The sequence below is a fragment of the Aspergillus tanneri genome, assembly GCF_003426965.1.
Source record: "Aspergillus tanneri strain NIH1004 chromosome Unknown AapTan_1_pilon_pilon_pilon, whole genome shotgun sequence".
Taxonomy (NCBI): Eukaryota; Fungi; Ascomycota; class Eurotiomycetes; order Eurotiales; family Aspergillaceae; genus Aspergillus; species Aspergillus tanneri.
Genome location: NW_022984628.1, coordinates 4,503,039 through 4,523,396, shown reverse-complemented (window position 1 = coordinate 4,523,396; position 20,358 = coordinate 4,503,039). Strand labels below are relative to the sequence as shown.

The window sequence follows — 20,358 nt, the reverse complement described above, 5'->3', positions numbered from 1 at the left end:
ATAAAGATCGAATCGGGTATCTGAAAGCCCCTCGTGTCGTCTCTCAGACAAGAAGCGCTAAAATAAATATTACTTTCAACAGCACTATGTGGACGCTCACATCTCTTTCTTGGCGAAACGTGCCAATGCAGGGCCCAGTTCCTCTTGCTCGGCACGCAGCTTCTCCTTTGCGCGCGAAGCATGTTCCTTGCGAAGCATTTCGGCTCTGACTCGCTTGTCATCGATGACATTCCGGCGTCCCTTCTTGCGCAGGTACTTCCGCAAGGCACTGTTCCGGCCACGGCCGCGGTTCTTGAGTTTCTCGATGGGGTCTTCGGGCCTGCGGTCCAGGTCGCGTTCCTCGCGGCTTTTCTGGTCTCTGATGGTATCTAGCTTGCCAACCAAGTTGGGATCCAGGGATATCATGTCTGGTTGCAACTTAGTCAGGAGAGCCTGTACCTCGGCCTCCTGGCGCTGTCTCGAGTTTTCGTATGGGTTGACCTCCAGAGCATCAAAGTTGGCTTCGCCCGCGCCAGGAACAATAATACTAGCGAATCCCTTGTCGTGCGTCACACCTAACACATCCTCCAACGGGCACCAGCGCACGTTCTCGATACGCTGCCCATCTCCGCCCCAGGCCATGTAAGGGCTCTGTACCTTGCCTTGGTCGGCGACCGCAGCGTCGAATAGACCACGCCAGACACTAACCTGAGTGCCCCAGCCGACAGCCGTGAGGCCTCGGTCACTGATCGCAATCGAGGAACCAGGCTGATAGCATGAGTACGAATGAACCTCGCGGAACATTCGGATATCCCACACATTCATCTTGAGATCCTGGCCCGTCGACACCATGTACCGGCCTTGCCTATCTACTGCCATCGACCGAACCGGGCCTCGATGTACGAGTGCCTTCACTAGCGCTGTCTGCGAGTTGGGAGACCACAGAGTCACAGTTCCGTTTTGGTGACCGACATGAAGGATGGCGTTCCAAGGATTCTGGCAGAGTGACGTCGGAGCGCCCATTCGGGTCGGTAATTCGGCGATCATCTTGCCGGTGGACGTGTCAGTGTATTTGAGATGGCCACTCATTTGCTATCGGATAATAGAATAATTAGACGCTATTTCCTTCTTTTCCGGATGAGAGATACTCACAGTACTAGCGAGAAGAAAGTGGTACGGAAGAAATTCAAGGTTAAGTGGCTCCAGATGTTTGCTGAGACAGTGCAATTCTGTTCCTGCATGATCGTAGATATAGACGTATTTCTTCTGGGCCACAGCAAAATACTGGTTATTGTGCAACCACCGGGCATCGCGAACTGTTTCTCCCAGTTGGAGCTCACACCCCAATCTCCCCGACCGCCAATCCATCGTCGCAACATGCCCCTTTCTCCCAGCTAGTAGTAGTTCACGTCCGTTTCTTGTGTAGTCTGCTCGGTACGGACCCAGTTCTTCCAGCTTCAGCTCAAACCCTTTTTTGGCCGTCTCGATGCCAACATTCGCTTGGATTTCATCCTGTCGAACCTTGTATGTTTTTTCTAGCTCTCCCTCGGGCTTGAGAAAACCGGCCTCGTGCTCTAGCAGAATTTCCGCATCCTTCGATCTGAGTGCAGCCGCTCTATACTTGGCCTCAACCGCCTTGAGGTTGGAGCGCAGTTTCTTGTCCTTCACACTCTGCGTATGTATAGGTTTGCCTCGTCCGTAGGTTTTCTGTGCCTCAACAACCCTTTGGCTTTCTTTGCGGTTGTTGGCCGGCGCGACAGCCGTTGACGGGTTGTCGGTCATTTGCGCAGAGGAGTAATTCGGACGGAGGAGATACGAGTGTAAGAAGATTGAAATGAAATTATGAACTAAGCTCAAGATACAAAAATGAAAATCCCAAGTCAGAGACTGACAAAGGAAGTTCGAAGCTGTTGAAATCTGGAGTTGTGTTTGGCGGGTCTGCAGGAAAATTCATGCCAAGAGTCTTTTTTTTTTTTTTTTCCCGCATTTTCGCTTGTCCACCACAGCGGTCTTTTTTTTTTTGGAAAACCACCGGCTCTGGGCTTGGTTCGACTACGGCCAATCCTCTCGACTTGGGCTCCAATTTTCTTCATTTGATTCTTCTTTTTCTTCACTGTATCGTTCAGAAGAATCCCATAACCCTGGACTCTCTTCCTTTTCGCTTCAAAGGGTCCGGAGGAGCCAATATGGCGCCCACCCAGACGGTGCATCACCATCGCTCCACAACCAAGAAACCCAACAAGTCGTTTAAGACCCGACATGCTTCCAAGGGCGCTTTGAAGGAATTAGACAAAGGTACGCCAATTACGAGAGCTACTTGCATTTCAATATTCGTATGAATAGTTATTGATCATCCTCCAGGGAAAGTCGAACGAAGCGAGCGGGGCTCGCGCAAGACCCCTCACCAACAGCTTATGTCGAGGCTTGATCGGAGGAACCAGGCCCGTCAGAAACAGCAGCTGAAGCACAAGGAAAAGGCGGAGGCCGTTAGTATATTCTCCGGTCAGAATGGTGCTCCCCGCCATGTCGCCATCGTTCCTCTCTCGGTCGACATCGACGTCGCTGCCGTCATCAGTTCTTTGAACGAGAGTGTCGACGTTTCCGCCGATGTTTCTCCAGATTCTCCATCTCGGGTGCGCGTGGATCGTTTCCGCCAAACTCTGCAATATATCCCTGCGAAATATGATCTTATGAACGCTTTGGATGTGTGCCGGATGGCGGATTTTGTCATGCTCGTGATCTCCGCTCAGTTTGAGGTAGAGGAGCAGGGGGAATTATTGCTTAGGTCTATTGAGGGCCAAGGTATCTCGAACGTGATTTGTGTAGCTCAGGTATGCCTCCCATCCAGTTATCCTTATATATATTGCTTTGGCGTTCATGGCTGACCGGTTTGTTTTACAGGGCCTCGATAAAATTAACCCTCCCAAGAAACGCCCCCAAGTTTCCGCTTCCTTAAAGTCCTTTGTGAATCATTTCTTTCCCTCTGTGGATAAGGTTCTATCTGTGGATTCTAGACAGGAATGTTCGAATGCCATTCGATCGCTCTGTACGGCGACTCCCAAGGGTGTTCGCTGGCGTGATGAGCGTAGCTGGATGCTCGTTGAGAACGTGAACTGGCCCGAGGATAATTCCGAGGTGGTGGATAATGTCATATTGACCGGTGTTGTACGGGGTAGAGGCCTGAAAGCCGATCGTTTGGTTCATATTCCCGGCTGGGGCGATTTCCAGATCGACTCTATTAGCGCGGCACCTTTGCCTACCGGCCGAGCGAAGCGCGATGACGCCATGAATGTTGATGGGAACGACTCTACTCAAGTCCTGGAAGTTCCTACTGGGGACCGCGATGATTTAGATATTGTTGCACCGGAAGAGATTGAAATGGAGGACGAGAATATCTCTATAGCCGAGACTGTGCGCAAGGGTGTCCTCCTGGACGAACATCATTACTTCTCCGATGATGAATCTCACATTCCCGCAAAGCCAAAGAAACTACCCAAGGGAACATCTGAATACCAATCGGCATGGTTCATAGATGACATTTCTTACTCTGGGTCAGATATGGAGTCTGAAGATGAGGACGAGGAGATGGATATGGACACCACTGGAGCCCCTGAAGATGGTGTATTCCCAGACCACAACGATGCTATGACTGAAGCTGGTGCTACTGAGTATCCTCAGTCAGAAATGTTTGTTGACCGGCCGCTGGAGGACGAAACACAGCAGTTAGAGGAATACCGGGCAAGCCGCCGAAAGGAGGCAAGTGATGACCTTGAATTCCCGGACGAAATCGAGTTGCACCCGAATGTTCTGGCCAGAGAGCGTCTGGCACGATTTAGAGGATTGAAGAATTTCAAGACCAGCCCATGGGAGACATCGGAGGATCGCCCCCACGAACCGGAAGATTGGCGCCGACTCCTTCAGATTGCAGACTACAAGGGTTCAAAGAACAAGACTATTGCAGAAGCCCTTGTCGGTGGTGTCAGTCCTGGAACGCGTGTGGACGTCCATCTTCGTGCTGTCCCGGCTACCCTTCGTAATAAGCCTCAGCCACTGTCTGTGTTTTCATTGCTTCGCCACGAGCACAAGCACACCGTAGTCAATGTCAATTTGACCCTGAACACTAGTGTTGAAGAGCCTCTGAAGTCAAAGGAAGAGCTGATCATACAGTGCGGACCTCGCCGTTTGGTAGTCAATCCTATCTTCTCTTCAAACGACAATACTCCCAACAATGTGCACAAGTTCGACCGATACCTGCATCCTGGTCGCAGTGCTATCGCCACATGGATTGGTCCTCTAACCTGGGGCGCAGTTCCTGTCCTTGTTTTCAGGAACAAGCCCGTCCAGGACCCAGAGGTCCTCGATTCCGCGGACGATAACCAGCCTGACATCGCTCATCTGGAGCTAATTGGTTCCGGTACTGTGGTGGCCCCAGACCAATCTCGAGTCATCGCAAAGCGGGCCATCCTTACGGGCCATCCATTTAAGATCCACAAGAAGGTGGTCACAGTGCGGTACATGTTCTTCAACTCCGAAGATATCAGCTGGTTTAAGGCGTTGCAACTATGGACCAAGCGAGGCCGAAGCGGGTTTATCAAGGAAAGTCTTGGAACTCACGGTTACTTCAAGGCTACCTTCGACAACAAGCTCAACCCTCAAGACACGATCGGTATCAGCTTATACAAGCGCGTGTTTCCCCGGAAGTCGCGCGCCTTGGAGGATGTCATTGGCTGAAGATCTTTTGCGTTGACTTTTGCGCTTTGCGAAAGGGAGGGGGGATGATATGATACCACAAAGATTCTTTTGTATGACTTGACGAGTTCTACGTCTTGAAAGTGATGAGACTTTTCTTGACTATATCCCATAAAAGCGTTTTTTTATCATATAGACATCAATGAGCAGAACAAAAAAGTCATAATGAATTACGATTTTGCAGTTCCGTTTCCTTTGAGTTCACTCAGGAGGTTGCAAAGTCAACCAAACATGCGGAAGAGGCACCACAGGGCATATCTGCAAGGTCGAACATCAACATAAAAAGAATGTGTGTTCATGATAATATCTAACATCAGACCCAACCAAAGCTAAGAAAGTGGCATTTCAGGTTTATGTTTCGCCATCAAAAAGCTCAAGTAGCACAGTGAAAAACGCGTATCAGGGAATCTAAGAGAAATCCTCCACCGCCTCCTCGATATTGCTCTTAATGCGCAGCAATATAGTTGTTTTCCATTTGTCCAACTTGCTCAGCTGGTCAAACTGGAACAGTTTGTCAGCGAATGCTTCTTGATCTCCCTGTTCTATGGCCTGCGCCAAATCGACGAGCAACTGATGCTCCCTTGTCGAGGCAAATGTGGTATCAATGTCGCGGTAGCTCTCGAGGGCGCGGTTCGTCGCAACCAGATCCTAACAGATAGTCAGCATCAAGGCACTTCCGGTATTTTCGCTGGATAGGCATACGTTTGTAGCCAGGTGGCAGATGCCAGCCTTCAAGAAGTAGTCCTTAACAGACCACTTCATCAGGTTATTACTGATGGATGAACGGCCGATCCGCTCATAGTACTCGATGGATTTGTAGTAGTCGCCTTCAATAGCGGCCAGATCAGCTGCTTTGAGGAAATGCTTGTTTGCGAGGCTGGGCAGGACGAATATCAGTAACGGGCGCATTTGGATATGGGATCGCCACGTACGCTTCGGCATTGTCACTCTCAAACCATTCCGCCGTTTTCTCGTAGGCTTCTAGAGCCTTCTTGGTATCCCCCAGCTCAACCTCATATACCTCCGCCAGGTGTTGCTGCTGCGTGGCAGCGCGACGCAAATTTCCCTTTAAGACGTAGTGTTGGATAGCGGCGGAGAGCACACGGGTGGCATCCTCAGGGTCCGATTTCCGGTATACCTTGAAGGCTTCGTTCAACGAGTTTGCGGCATCATCAGGCTCGTTCAGGTTTTGACTTTGGATGGAGGCAGCCTTTTCAAATGCGAGACCGGATTCCTTGTCTAAGAATGCCAGATATCACAGTCAGTCATTAAAATCGGAAGAGACAAGGGGGGGAAAGGAGGGAAACGGACTTTGCTTCTGTACTCGAAAAGCATTTGCAGCTTGCGTGTAGAGATCCGCTGCATTTTCGTACTTTTCTGCTCGACCACCAAAGAAACTGAATCCACTGGATGCCCCGTTCAATGCTTTTTCGGCCTAGGTCGCGTTCATACATTGTCAGCGATCGTCATTCCCTCTAGGATAGCGGGGCCGCGAGGATGAAGTGCGTCACCTACGCGCTGCAGGAGAACTCGAGGGTCTTGGGCCATGGTGGTGGATAGGCAAAGCAATTTCGACCCCAGCAGGCAAGTAAGAGGAGGGCACTGTATGTCAATTTAGAACAAGAGGAGGATGGGCTGAAGGGAGAAAGATAGTGCTGTGGGGTACTGAAGTCGTGGTGCTTCCAAGTACATGGGGAAGGATTGCCGCTTGTTAACGTAGGCGGTGGGCGATTTTCTACTTTATCTGGGGCGGTTTTCCTGCGCTTTGTTTCAGGTGTTCTGCAGTCTTCGCTGTCCTTGTTGCCTGCTTCTCTTTTTCACCAGGCTAGATCGTTTCGATAGATTTCAATATAACTACGAAGTTATTCTGATCTGGCTATATTTCTACTAATTTAACATGTTGACGGTTACAATGCCCCTTCTACGCACCACCCCGTCACTCCTTTCGAGGACCTTTCACCGTCAAACTTCGCGACAATTGGCTGCAGGCAGTCATCAGTTCTATTCCACTAAGTCGGAAAAAACTGATGCCGATTTGATCCTTGCAAAGCCATCCTGGTCTGCCCGCTCTTTACTCCCTGACGAGGCCGAAAAATCGTCCAAACCGTCAGTTACACCAGCTCAATTGCGCCATTTACTCCGTCTTTCTGCTCTGCCTCAGCCGGCCAACGAGGAGGAGGAAACTAAAATGCTCGAGTCCCTTGAGTCTCAGATACACTTTGTCCGGAAGATTCAGCAGGTCGATGCGACGGGTGTTGAGCCTCTCCAGAGTATCCGAGACGAAAGCCCCGAGGCAATCAAAGAAAGCACCATTGGATTAGATCAGCTGAAAGAAGCTTTATCCAAAGAACGAGTAGTCGGCCGGAACAAAAGGATTCAGCGTTTGAAGACAGAAAGGAACGACCGCCCAGATGGAGACACTTGGGATGGAAACGCTCTTGGATATGCTTCGAAGACTAAGGGCAAATTCTTCGTTGTTGAGACTGGCAATTGAGGTATTACTAGATATCATAGTCAAGTGCAGTCTTAATGCGCTGCAGGGTCTGATAATTCAGCCTCGCCCTATCGCTATCACTAACCTTCTAAACCAAAACACTTGGCAGGACCGACTCCTGATTGCTGAGTCAGCAGATGATCTCATCGCTGAAACGCGACAATTGTCTTTTCACACCCGCGAACATTTCAAAAGCCCTCATTATATTGTCCATACGGCAATTTTTAGTGATATTGTTCAGTTGCGTTGTCATTGTATTTGTCAGCATTCATGTGGAAGAATCTCAAAGATTTCAAGAATAAACATGCCAGCAAATTTGGGTCAGAGCCGGCTCCTCCGAAGAGGGAGCGCGGTCAAGATCTGACCACTGTCCTGGATCGCTCCCAACGTGCAGACCTCACAGTCCTTGTCGCTGAGATCACCCAGTGCATGCGTGATGTAATTGAGAATAATTACCACGTCACTACACCAGTACTTAATGCTTCATCTTCTGATAGAAGGGAAGAAGTTACCGGGAACGAGACTGAGTCGGGCTCAGTCAGCCCAAATAATCCACCAGCCGTTAAGCTCACCGCCAGCGACCTAAAAGATGAGGCCAGTGCCCTGACAAATTTCGATGATTGGAGAGACTCGGTGCTTCTTCGTATAGGTGAAGTCGTCAATAGAGATGAGGAAGCTCATGATCAGGAACTTAATACTAGTCCACAGGTAACCCTACAGTCCCAACCACAGTTAGATGAGGACGAGCTTTCCCTTACCAAGTTACGTGAAGTTTTTCGGCCGGTGGAAACGCCTCTCGTGCATCTTGACAAAGCGAAAAGGCTGTTGATTCTCCACTCACTTCTTCTATTGCTACTCAGCCTAGAACACTACAATGCTCGCTCTCGGGTCTTGATGTTATATGCCTCATCTAGCTTGAACATAGATGTAAAGATCCTGAATGGCGATGAGATTGAAGTCGCACGGGTTTTACTTGACGCGGCGCTTGAGCTCTCAGGCGACCCCGAAGCACAAACCCAGAGGCTAAGTCATGACCCCTCCAGGAAATGGAAAGTTGGGATAGCTTCTGTGGCGGGAGCCGCGTTAATCGGAATTACTGGTGGACTTGCAGCGCCATTGGTTGCTGCCGGCCTTGGAACTGTTTTGGGAGGGGTTGGACTTGGTGCTACGGCAGCTGCGGGTTATCTCGGTGCTCTTGCAGGTAGCGGCGTCATTGTTGGCGGTCTCTTTGGCGCTTACGGGGGCCGGATGACTGGGCGTATGGTGGATAAGTACGCACGTGAAGTGGACGATTTCGCATTCCTGCCTATTCGCGGCTCTAAGGAAACACCGAAAGATGAAAAGGAGGCTGCTAAACAAGACCACCGACTACGAGTCACTATTGGAGTTACAGGTTGGGTTACTGAAGAGGACAACTTTGTTGTCCCATGGCGTGTGATAGGTCCCAACTCAGAAGTGTTTGGGTTACGATGGGAGATGGAGCCTTTGATGAATCTTGGAAATGCCATGGACCTTTTGGTGACAAGTGCTGCGTATACTGCAGGAGAACAGGTCCTAAAGAAAACCGTTTTCGCTTCCCTCTTAAGCGCCGTGGTTTTACCTCTTGGTCTTCTTAAGGTGACCAAGGTGGCTGATAACCCCTTCAGCGTTGCGAAGGCGCGGGCCGAAAAGGCAGGGGAAGTCCTTGCGGATGCATTGGTTAACAAAGTCCAAGGCGAGCGATCAGTGACTCTTATGGGATACTCTTTGGGTTCCCGTGTCATCTTTGCATGCCTTCAGAGTCTGGCAAAGAGGCGCGCGTATGGGTTAGTAGAATCTGTGATCTTCATGGGGTCTGCCATCCCGTCCAATACCGAGCACTGGCGTCGAATACGGACCGTCGTGAGTGGACGGCTCGTCAATGTTTACTCCGACAATGATACCATTCTCGCTCTTCTGTACCGAACTAGTAGCTTGCAACTTGGCGTGGCAGGTCTACAGCCTGTTGAAGGCGTGCCGGGTATTGAAAACCTTGATGCAAGTGATATCATCAGCGGCCACCTTCGGTACCAGTTCCTAGTTGGGCATATTCTTAGTCGCGTAGGATTGGAGAGCATCGATACCGGTGAAATGGCAAGGGAGGAAGCGGCGTTGGCTGCCAAGGACCGACGACAAGAACAGGAACGGATCCAGAACAAGCGCCGGGCAGGTATTGAAGATGATGAGACAGCCCGTCGGCTGTTAGAAAATGATGAGGGCGCGAAAGAGGGCGAGCGTCTTCAAAGACAGATCCAGGAGAGGACCAATGAGCACTTGCCTTCGGGACGTCGCAGTCATGAGCGACCATCCCTCCCTGAGCGCCCTAAAACACAGGCTGTTGAAAAGAACAGTGATGGTTTCCCACCACGTGCCAAAATTGAGCGGCGACCTGTTCCTTCCCGTTCGGCAGAAGGACCCTAGGATTTGTTGATGAATCCCGGTGGACTACACTGCGAAATGAGCTACATCCGTTGGAAATGAAGAGATTACTTGATAGAGAGATGTTTGCAAGGATAAACTCTTGTTTCATATTTCAGGCTTAGACTACAATCCAAGCGTTCTTCACTCCGTACTCTATTATTGCTGCTTAGGGTACTGTAGCCAACGAAACCTATCTTCGACATTTTGCACGCCGAAATTTAAGACCATGCTCTCCGTCAATTTGTAGCGGCTGTATGCTGGGGATAATGGGTCCACTACCCCTTTCTTCACCCATGTCTACAACACATATAATGCCCGCAAGCTTGTAGATGATTGCTAACAGAACAGATATGAATCTCTCCATGACACAACAGTAAGGCTACAGTGAAAAACAACAGCGCTCGTCCATGCAGCTGCTTCAATAATACCATCAACTAAGCGAGTTGTATAGATCAGTGCATTGGAGAGTTTGATTGTACAGTACATACGAAGTGCATGCTGCTTAATTATCCGCTGAAACAACAGAGAAACAAAGCTTAGCCTAGACTTCGAAAATCAAAACCAAGGCTAGTCCGCACCCTGGCCAGTCCAGACATTTACTAGTCCGTCCAGACATTCGCAATCCACAGTCCACAGTCCATAGGCCCATAATAAAATCTGGATTGACAAAACAAAAGTGAATTGGGTAGACACTCCGAGCCGACTATGTTTTACAATATTGTCCTCTTGGGATCTTTATACTCGCTCTTGAGCCACTGACGTTCAGGCGACATGCAGTGTCTGCTAATACTCCGAATGAATAAGGACAGGAGGAGGGAGCTTTAGGTATGGACAGGAACAAGGACCTTATTTTCGGGACGGCATTCAGCCGGTTTAAGAAGTTTGAAGAAGGGTGCGGAATCAGAAAATAGCGCAGAAATGGAGCTCAATAATAAACTGTATGCGAGTCATGGACCGATTACTCTCCCTAGTGGATAAGAGTCAGTCGATAGAAAGGGGAATAAATTCGTCAGATCACACAAACTATAGGTAATTAAGAAATGGTGAGACGGGTCTAGTTTACCAAGTAGCAAATATTCTATATCAAAGTCCACTATACACTCGGCCATACTTTATGAAACCGACCAACATGTAATGATAATTGACTAACTTGATTAAAAGAGTGAAGGGAACATTTACCTCGTATAGAGTGGACAGAACTAGGAAAGGTGAACCAATCCAGACGGAGGAGTTCTCCACGCGAACTTTGCCGGAAAGAGGAATTACCTAAAAATGAACACCTACCAGCGGCCTGGTAATGGATATAGGTCCAACCGACATGATGGTTACACCAATAAGTAACACTTGTGAAGAGTGGGACTGGGACATTTCGGCTATAGTTTCTACAAGCTTTGTTGAAAAGTGGGGATGATGTAGATCGTTATGCCGGGAAATGATTGACTTGCGTCTGTGGGCCTTCAGTTTTTGACTTAGGGTTCGAATGAACGAGTGGGCAATTGTGGGCTGCTATAAGAAGGAAAAATGAAGGGAAGGAATGTGGTTATTATATGTTTATTATTAGCATTTCACATTGTGGTACAGTAGTTGAATCATGCTATATACAAAATAAACATAAGAAAATAACTAATGAAGACTATGTGCCGAAGGCCTACATCACTGCTCCACTCTATGGTGTCTCCGAAACTCCTCTGGATCCGCAGGCTCGTGCGAAATCTCAATCGTTGTCTCTTGGTACACCCCTTGGCCCATGTTGATCAGCTCCATATCACCTTTCCGCACAATATCGTCAGTGGAGTTGCCGCGATCATCTACCGTATCGTTCACACTTTGAAGTCCACGACGTATGCGGGACCCCATACGGAATTTCTTACCCTCTCTTCTGGCTGTCGTAATGTGTGTCTGGTATGCATTCGAGCTGGTGTAGGCATAGATCTTGTCAGAAGAGCCCAGCTCCGTTTCCAGCAACAAATGGCGGCGGGTCAACGTGTACACAAGTACATCCACAATTCCAGAGAGCGCCATTAGTGATCCTGCCACAGAGAAGTATTCTCGACTGGGAATGACATGCCGAGCGGTTGACATTCGTCCGGCCGCTAGGGGAAGAGAGAGAATGAGATACACCAGAGGATAGATAACCATGTATATAACCACCCGATTCAAGCGCTTCAAATTTTCCTTATTTTTTTGCCGAAGCATAGCGGCCTGTGACATACGACGTCGCAAATAGAAGAACATGATGCTGTAGAGGACGACTGTTCCGAATTCCGCAAGAAAAATCCAAATGTAGTGCGCCCAGAGTCGCACTGCTTCGTGCTCACGGTCAAGCCAGCACTATACATAATCATTTTGTCAGAATACGCTTCTCTGCAGAGCTGCTTCACATCTATAGCTCAAATCTGACTTACCCATGCGGCTTCGGAGACAACAAATGTTTCGGAGCCGAATTTTCCAACGGGGATCAATCCCAACACAATGATAAACGCCCATAGTCCTATGACGCAGAAGACAAAAGTCCGGTATGATAGTTGCTTTCCTCGTAAAACGACGGCACCCGTATGCATCGCAATTGCCATTACAAATAACCCACTTCCTGGATCGCCGACTTGAATCCACCATCCTTGGAGAACGCAGGCAGCGCTTGGATGATAAGAAGCACTTTTTGCGACCCAGTGGAGACATATCAGGAATGCGGACGCTTGCTGGATATCGACCAGAAGTAAGTTGTAAATAAGTACAACATACTGGTTCTCTGCCAGAGGGCGCTTATAATAGCGTCGCCAAAAGATAAATCGATACGTGAGGAACGATAAAAGCCCAAATGTTGCAATAAAAGAGCAGAGAGCGACCGTACCCACAGCAATAAACCCCGCCCTCTCACTTCCACGAAGTGGTTCGTAGGAACTACTAGCTTCTCTGGTCGTGAGGTGTGTAGTATACGTTTTTTCAGAGGATAGAATGCGCAACGTTCGGAGGAGAGTAAGCATTGCTCATTTCTTGGGGAGGAACGGATATGAAAAGGTTCCTGAGTCAAAATGAGATGCTGAACGAGTTAGCACAGGAGGAAATCCTAAAATATAAAGCCTTGAGCCATGACCTTTCTAGCCAAGGGATGTCAACACACAACTGAACTCCTGACGTCCGCGCTAAGAGTCGCAGCAAAAATTTTCCTTCCAAACGAGCCTCGACCAGGGACCATCTTATGGTATGATATATGGGGCATTCCAAGTTTATGGAATGCCGATCTCCTTGATAGCCCAACACGAAGCGGGTTAGAATAGGAGCAGTAGTAGTACGTGGCTTAGTAGGGCACGTTCCATACAAGATCCTCGATCATACTCCACAATCGGGACAGATACGATGGATTCCGAGGCCACACCAACTACATAATTACCCACAAAAGAAACCAAGGTCCTAGCCGCGGTATGCAATTGCCGATCTTCCAATGGTTCGGATCCTGGGGAGAATTGAATAGTTTTAGCTTAAGAGTAGACGCCATTGCGCTCTGGCACTACAAACAGCCACTGGTGATTAGAGGACAAGAGGTCGAGGAAAAGCCGAGTGGAGAAAAATATTGACATTGTCAGAGTTTGTACACACATGTGAGTAGTTTAATGATGGAGGAGTTCGTTGTTTTTCGTAAGTGTCAGTAGTGGTTAGAGCCGGGCCTCAACTTACGGTAGTTGTTGAAGCAACACCGGGGGACAAAGGTTGCCCGTGTGGGATGGGTTGTCCACTGATAACGAAATTGGCCCCATACTAGGATGGTCGATAGCAGCTAGCAGCTTTGAAAGTTGGAAGGATCAGGGTCCCCATATTGAGATGAGTGTGAAGACTGAAGAGGCCCCAAATCATCCTGGAAGTCCCGAGGCCACCATCTCTGCTTGTCTTAAGTCCGATTTACTAGCTTATATAGATCATGGTAATCGTTTTCTACCCCAGCCCTGAACTTCTTATTAATTCTATCAAAGGGCATATCAATTCTATACCGCCAAATATTCCTAACTTGTACCTAAGTTTGGGGGGCCTACTTCTCTGTTCCATGGATTCCAAAGACTTTACAAGGCCACTAGTGTACCGGACCAAAAAAAAGTCTTTCTAAACCAGAGAGTTAATATTTAGAAATACTGCTGTATTTCATGGAAATTATAGGATCTACATATTAATTCATCGAGTTGACCTTAGTCCTAGGCCTGTAGCTCTTACCAAATTCACTTGTCTATTATAAGTTCAGTTGATAATTATTCCTCTAATATGACCAGGTCTTCTAGCTTCATGCAATGAGTCCTGCATAAAATGTAGTATACACCCCAGTTTGAGGATAGCGTGATGACTACCGTTTCTTTAACACGGTCTGGCATACCCTACCTCTGTATACAATAAGATATCTCTCTTCAAATAACTCCTCATTCACTACTTCAGTCACCAGTTGGTGTTGAGACAAGCTGCTCAGATTCCTACTCCCTACCAATAATATAACCCAATACCGACAAAACATCAAAGCAAAATCAAGAATAATATATTGAGACAAGCCATTCTATTCGACCACCTAAACCCCTTAGGGCTCTATGATCAACAAAATCACAAGTTGGCATCCATTACTCTTTTCTTTAAGCTCTGTATCCATGATTAAAAATGCCTCATACTGATCAAGGAAATCTTCCAACGTAGCAAGGCTGAGTTGGACAGCCATAATTCGGAAGGTGAAGTCATGATCAAAGAGAAGCTTCACCAGCAGCCGGCAAGCATCCATTACAGGAGAGGAACCTCTAGGTGTGATAGAATCCAATTCGATATCCACTTCCGATCATCAATCTAATAACAAAGTTTCAACTGACTCTGAAGAATCAGACTCTTTGCATAAACAATGAATCCCTCTCGTCTGAGTATGGAGAGCCATAATAGTGAATTATGATTAAAAGCCAGGAGTCTCAACATAATACGAGTTGTAATTCAAGGGAATAGCTCATAGAGAACTAATATTTGCGTTTTTGCTGAGTGTCAACAAGAGTTATCATGAGAGATCTAAAGACCATGGACGGAACCTGACGGGCAACAAAAATGTCAAGGAGTTACTTGGAGGTACCTAGTTAACGAGACATTTAGTTTATGGTATAAACTCAGGTCATCAAAGTTGCCTGACGGCATTTTATCTGACCCGGTCGGAGACAAATAGGCTTTGGACAGAGTATCTAGACGTGCTGCCTTGTTTCATTGGCCTTACAATACTATATCAATAACATGACACCTAATTACTCGTCTTGGCTTTTGATCTAGGTGTGGAATTTGCTGGGCCGTCTGCTGCTTTTTCCTATGCCAATCAAGCGTTATATGCTAGCATCCATAGAGGTCAGGGCTTTGATTCACATGTCTACATTTATATTGCTCCCTTTTGGTCTTACTACTAATAAAAATGCAAGATCAGTGCCTTTATCACGATGATCATTGTTGGAGAGTTTGTTTTCTTTGTGCTTGCTGCATGGAAGCGACTCTGTGCCTCCACCATGCTATACTGTCCATTTCTCAAAGGCCCACCATGCTAGGTGCACTTTGCTTGGCTGTGTGTATATTTTCTAGGATTATGCCTGGGAACTATAACAAAGGATATGTGAAATGGCTCGAATACCCGAGCAAAATTCATTTTATACCCAGCTATGAAGTTCCAATATGTTGTGAAATTCAGGGGAAGTGGTGCGCAGGGAGCTATTCTATCAGCTACAGGCCAGCTAGCCTAACTTGGAAGTAGATGTCATTCAGTGGAAAAACCAGGAATCGCAGTATCTCAACCAACTGAGCCTACTAAGCAGTTCCCTATATTCTCATTGAGGTGTTCATCTATCTAAAGGATTGGGGGGGGTGGAATGGATCGTTAGATATTTCCGCACCACCAAGTCGGACGGATTCTAGTGTTTCCGTAACACAATATATACAAATTGTCCGTACTGTACGCCAATGTAGACCATAGGTTATAAATCCATTATACTCTGGAGTAGTGTTTGTAGAGTGGGCATTATAGGAGCACTTAATTTGTGCCGACAGTGTCCAGTGTGGGATGGGGGCTAGCCCCTACTTCATCAGTGCCGTAACTTTAGCTTCAATGAGCTGCTCGCGTATTCTTGCAAACGCTGCTACAGCTACATTGCGCATCAATTCCGTATTAAAGAAAAAGGATGCAAGGGTCTCGACTGTTGGTCTTGACGCGTCGTGTTCTTTCTTGGCTTCTTGGGGCAAGGAGTGCTTAGGACAGTGAATTTCGAAGCCCAGCTGGTACGAACTGGGGAAGGATGACTGCTAGACTGGACTGGGAACCACTATGGGTGCGCTAGCGCACAAAATGACGTTGCCATGCGAGGCAGGGATCATCCATGTGATACGATTGATAAGGCCAAGTCAGAAGGTGGGGAGAGTGTTGGCGTTGATCCTTTCACCCACCTCAGCTGAACATGTGAACTCTCAGCTTCGATGCTGGAAACATTGACGGAAATGAGACACTGTTGACAATCTTGTTCCACTCCCACTCTGCGCTGTGTCGACAGCTCCTCCGATGAAAGCCTATTTTCTAGAAGCTCGCGATCGTGGAGATGGAGGAACCGCCTACATGCCCCTCCGAAGATCGGACAAGTCAAATCAGCTTATTAACTTCGGACGATGCTCCTTGGTATGTATCGCTTGATCATGAGGATGAAATCGAATATGACATCGCAGAGAACCAGCACACTTTGAAATGCGGGACATTAGTGGGCCTGGTAGAGCAACTGACCCGTCATGATAGACTGGACGCCTCATTCAATGAGACATTCCTCACAACCTTTCAAACCTTTGTGTCTGCTTCTGAGCTCTTTGAAATGCTAATTAAGCGGTTTAATATCGAGCCCCCGGCTGAATTGGACGAGTCCGAGCACGAGCGATGGAAAAAACAAAAGCAGCAAACAATTCGTCTACGAGTCGTCAACATCTTGAAAAACTGGTTCGAACGGTTTTGGATGGAGCCCAATGATGAAGAAACAAGGAACTTTCTACAGAATGCGCATGATCTGATCAGCGATTCTCCCACCATAATGGCGATGCCATCTTCTCTTCAGTTGCTTGCGATTGTGGAACAGCGATTACAGGGGCATGGTAGTATTAAACGGCTCGTACGCACCCCAACTGCCTCTGCACCACTGCCAATAATACCAAGGAGCATGAAGAAATTGAAACTCTTGGACATCGATCCCGTGGAGTGCGCAAGACAGTTGACAATTGTTGAATCGGGTCTCTATCGCCGGATCAGACCTGCTGAATGCTTAAATAAGAGATGGAAGAAGAAGAGTCCTGAAAATCCAGAACCTGTGACGGGTGTGAATGCTACGATTCTCCATTCAAATAAGCTGGCGAACTGGGTAGGGGAAACCATCCTCAACCAAACTACTGTGAAGAAGCGTGTGACAATGATCAAATACTTTGTGAGCGTGGCTGATGTACTTTCCCATTTTCCGTTCATAACTTTCTAGACGTTTAGTTTGGGCCCTTGTCATTGACGGTAGTTGTAGCAATGCCGTACTTTCAACAATTATGCCACCTTGATGTCTATCATCTCGGGTCTGGGACAAACTCCAGTCTACCGGCTTCGTTCCACTTGGAGACAAGTCAGTAAGCATGTATTAGCTACTCTAGAAGAGTTGCGTCAGCTCTTGGAAAGCTCCAAAAACTTTGCCAAGTATCGAGAAATTTTGTGTGGCACTACTTCCCCGTGTGTTCCCTTTCTTGGTACGTTCTGCTATACAGTACCTGCCACTTACTCCTTCTTTCTTTTGCTTGTTCTTTTCTTCCCTTTCTTCTGATGATTTCTTTCTCATTTTCTAATCAGGGATTTATCTCTCCGATCTAACTTTTATCGAAGACGGAATCCCCAACACCACCTCTTCAGGAATGATCAACTTTACCAAACGCCGGAAGACGGCAAAAGTTATTCAGGAAATCCAACAATATCAAACAGTTCCGTACGCTTTGCAACCAGTCCCAGAGCTGCAGGACTATATCATATGCAACATCCAGGCGGCAAAAGACGTACATGAGATGTATAACAGAAGTCTTGAAATAGAGCCTACAGAGAACGGTGAAGAAGATATTCTTGGAAGCCCAGCTGTCAACCATATGAGCTCAGTGGTGATTGCAAGCTTGATACTGCGATAGTAAGGATTTCTTGTTTCTTATTTTGTTAATATTATCATAGGTGCAATTAACGAGGAATTTTGCATTATTGGATCTTTATTTGGCTGGCTACTGTGACGAAAAAAGATGCATGTGATATGTATATTAGGAATTTTATTATCTAAAAAGAGTCTTACTAAAAAATGAGTTTAATCTATGACATCGCTATAAAATATTGCTATATGAAATGACTAAAATGTTTTACCCCTCTTTTCATTCATTTGCATATTGATGAGACTGTCAGGGGCTGAACCCGTAGAACCTATGGGATAGATTATGTACAAAAAGGAATCGCCGAAGGGAAGAAAGGAAAGACATGAGTGGTAAACAAACAGCGTGGAAGTCACGTAACATGGATCGAGGGCCAATGAGGCCAAAGGGAACAATAGGGACAACACGGATAATAGGGACATTGGCCCGAGGGGTCAAACGGGCTCCAGCCCTTTACAGAGACTTTTTCTTCCGTGTAAAGTTAGCCAACTAATTTTTTGTGAGTCATAAACAATAGTATCTGTATTGTTATGAATTGCATACCTCAATGTCACACAGTCTCGTATTTCTAATCCTATAAACAAATACGAGTATAACCCCTCTCACGTGAAAGTTATTCGAATGTATATAAGCGGCTTTTAATATGATCTATAAGCTATTTCAGAGACAAACCATCTATATTTTCAAAGGTTTAATATATTTACAGACAAATCTTAATATCACTAAGAGCAATAGGAAATAAAACAATGCGGGCCGTTGTCACGAATAACATTCTGATCAACGGGGCTACGGCATCCACCGTCATGGAACCCCGGTTGTCTTACTTCATGGAACCACCTCATCGTCTCTCATTTGGCGTAATATAATTGATTCCATCCTTAGTTCGCGCAAACTACAAGGTTTATGTCTTCGATTTGCTTGTCTATGGACTTTCAGAACGTCCATGAGACCGCTCTACTGATACATCCATGACGGTCAGGTACCTATTCTCGATGGCCTTTTAGACCACTGGGGGTTAGAAACTACCCATTTCATTCGCATGATTTCGGCGGCGGAGTTATGCAACGCTTCGCTATCTCCTCGCCGGAAAGAGTCAGCTCACTGATGCTAATAGACGTGGTGAGTTCTGATAGCTACATTTCGAACCGCACCAAAGAGCAAATGCAGAGGGAATTGGAGTCCTTGATGCAAGTCAACTGTGAAGAACACACGGCTCATTTTCGAGAACGGCTACTCTCTTCGGTTCACAGCCAGCAGAAGGTTGCCAACTCGAGTCTAGACACTTTCCTGGATTACATTTCGGGTCCGACTGTACAGGGTCAGTTTATTCGAGCACCAGATCCGGCACTACGACCCGAAGCATACGATAGAGATTGCAGACCGTCTTCCTGAACTAGGCAAGTTACCGGTTAAATTGATCTGGGGAGCCGATGATGGCTAGCAGGTCATGAGCTGGACACACCGACAGTAAGGACTATTCCCAACTCGGAGCTGGAAATCTTAGAGAACTGTCGGCATTTCGAACTGGAAGACCAGCCTAAGAAATTATCCGAGATTCTTATTTCGTTTTTGAATCACCATTAGTGTTTTCTTTGTTCGTGCAGTGTGATATATGCAGGCCTGAGATTATGACTTATGTTCAAACCATTCGACCAACTAAAAAGCCCAGGCTTATAGTGAAGCCACTATGGTGAGTCAAGTCATAGGAAGTTCCAACAACTTATGTATTAGAGATTTCAGAGAAAGTGGGGGGAATAGATGCATGATTATACATAATAGGAAAGAGGAAGAAAAGAGGTGCGGTTATTGCTTAGGGACACTATTCCAGGCATTTATTTATGTTTTCTGCTCAAGGTAGCCTTATATAGACCGAAAGCATTAATTGGAAGTTATTTAGAAGTCCATGTATAGGATACGGAAAAGATTCTCAACATTCATATGAACCAAAGAACATATTGTAGGAATAATTATAAAAATTTCACATGTTATGGAGCTGTAGATTATTATAATCCTTTTCTGTAATGGTGTAAAAGCACCATGGACCAGAATCCTGTATTTTATAGTAAATACTAACTGAAGTGCCATTTGCTAGGTTTCTTGATACAGACTGTGAACGCCTGATATGTCTTGCCTTGCACATAAACCCATAAAAAACTAAGAATAGCAGCGGCATACACCACCTGTAGACCTTGCATTACCCAACAGTTAACGTCACACCACAGTACGCTTGCCACACTCGTTCCTGCCAGACCTATCCACTGAAGCGGCCAATATATTAGTCTCAGACCCCAGACCTGCTCCTTGCCGAAAGTGGACCGGAAGTCTTGGCACATTGCATGACTAACATGTGGTTTCCCTTGCACAACGAGAGCTATGAATAGATTCAACCACTCATTCAGACACACACGTCTTTTTCTCTGTTGGTTCTTTTCCTATCTTGTGGAGGTTGATCCCGTCTGACCCGAATCGGAACATCCGGAGGCTTCAGGCGACCATCCAGCGCTGTATGTCTCAAT

At 46.9% G+C, this 20,358-nt stretch overlaps 7 protein-coding genes across 7 annotated transcripts; 4 read left to right on the top strand and 3 right to left on the bottom strand.

Moving 5' to 3' along the window:
* Positions 1-96: 96 nt before the first annotated feature.
* Positions 97-1,761, bottom strand: UTP7 (WDR46/Utp7 family protein; the record flags this gene model as incomplete). The annotated part of the gene is made up of 2 exons (XM_033568148.1): positions 97-1,071; positions 1,132-1,761. The coding sequence occupies 2 exons, from the start codon at positions 1,759-1,761 to the stop codon at positions 97-99; spliced, it is 1,605 nt and encodes a 534-aa protein (XP_033430143.1).
* A 404-nt stretch (positions 1,762-2,165) lies between these two features.
* On the top strand, positions 2,166-4,710 carry ATNIH1004_003470 (small subunit rRNA maturation protein TSR1; the record flags this gene model as incomplete). The annotated part of the gene is made up of 3 exons (XM_033568147.1): positions 2,166-2,274; positions 2,341-2,810; positions 2,881-4,710. The coding sequence occupies 3 exons, from the start codon at positions 2,166-2,168 to the stop codon at positions 4,708-4,710; spliced, it is 2,409 nt and encodes an 802-aa protein (XP_033430142.1).
* Positions 4,711-5,136: 426 nt separating this feature from the next.
* sec17 (alpha-soluble NSF attachment protein SEC17) lies at positions 5,137-6,276 on the bottom strand (the record flags this gene model as incomplete). The annotated part of the gene is made up of 5 exons (XM_033568146.1): positions 5,137-5,376; positions 5,431-5,605; positions 5,661-5,967; positions 6,040-6,163; positions 6,244-6,276. The coding sequence occupies 5 exons, from the start codon at positions 6,274-6,276 to the stop codon at positions 5,137-5,139; spliced, it is 879 nt and encodes a 292-aa protein (XP_033430141.1).
* Positions 6,277-6,640: 364 nt separating this feature from the next.
* On the top strand, positions 6,641-7,222 carry ATNIH1004_003468 (Asp-tRNA(Asn)/Glu-tRNA(Gln) amidotransferase subunit GatC; the record flags this gene model as incomplete). Its single annotated transcript, XM_033568145.1, has 1 exon — positions 6,641-7,222. The coding sequence occupies one exon, from the start codon at positions 6,641-6,643 to the stop codon at positions 7,220-7,222; it is 582 nt and encodes a 193-aa protein (XP_033430140.1).
* A 270-nt stretch (positions 7,223-7,492) lies between these two features.
* ATNIH1004_003467 (DUF726 domain protein) lies at positions 7,493-9,661 on the top strand (the record flags this gene model as incomplete). The annotated part of the gene is made up of 1 exon (XM_033568144.1): positions 7,493-9,661. One exon carries the CDS (start codon positions 7,493-7,495, stop codon positions 9,659-9,661), a length of 2,169 nt encoding a protein of 722 aa, XP_033430139.1.
* Positions 9,662-11,314: 1,653 nt separating this feature from the next.
* gprD lies at positions 11,315-12,645 on the bottom strand (the record flags this gene model as incomplete). Its single annotated transcript, XM_033568143.1, has 3 exons — positions 11,315-11,992; positions 12,067-12,152; positions 12,513-12,645. 3 exons carry the CDS (start codon positions 12,643-12,645, stop codon positions 11,315-11,317), a joined length of 897 nt encoding a protein of 298 aa, XP_033430138.1.
* Positions 12,646-16,239: 3,594 nt separating this feature from the next.
* ATNIH1004_003465 (Ras-GEF domain-containing protein) lies at positions 16,240-19,234 on the top strand (the record flags this gene model as incomplete). The annotated part of the gene is made up of 4 exons (XM_033568142.1): positions 16,240-17,118; positions 17,191-17,407; positions 17,508-17,832; positions 18,976-19,234. The coding sequence occupies 4 exons, from the start codon at positions 16,240-16,242 to the stop codon at positions 19,232-19,234; spliced, it is 1,680 nt and encodes a 559-aa protein (XP_033430137.1).
* Between the last annotated feature and the right edge of the window lie 1,124 nt (positions 19,235-20,358).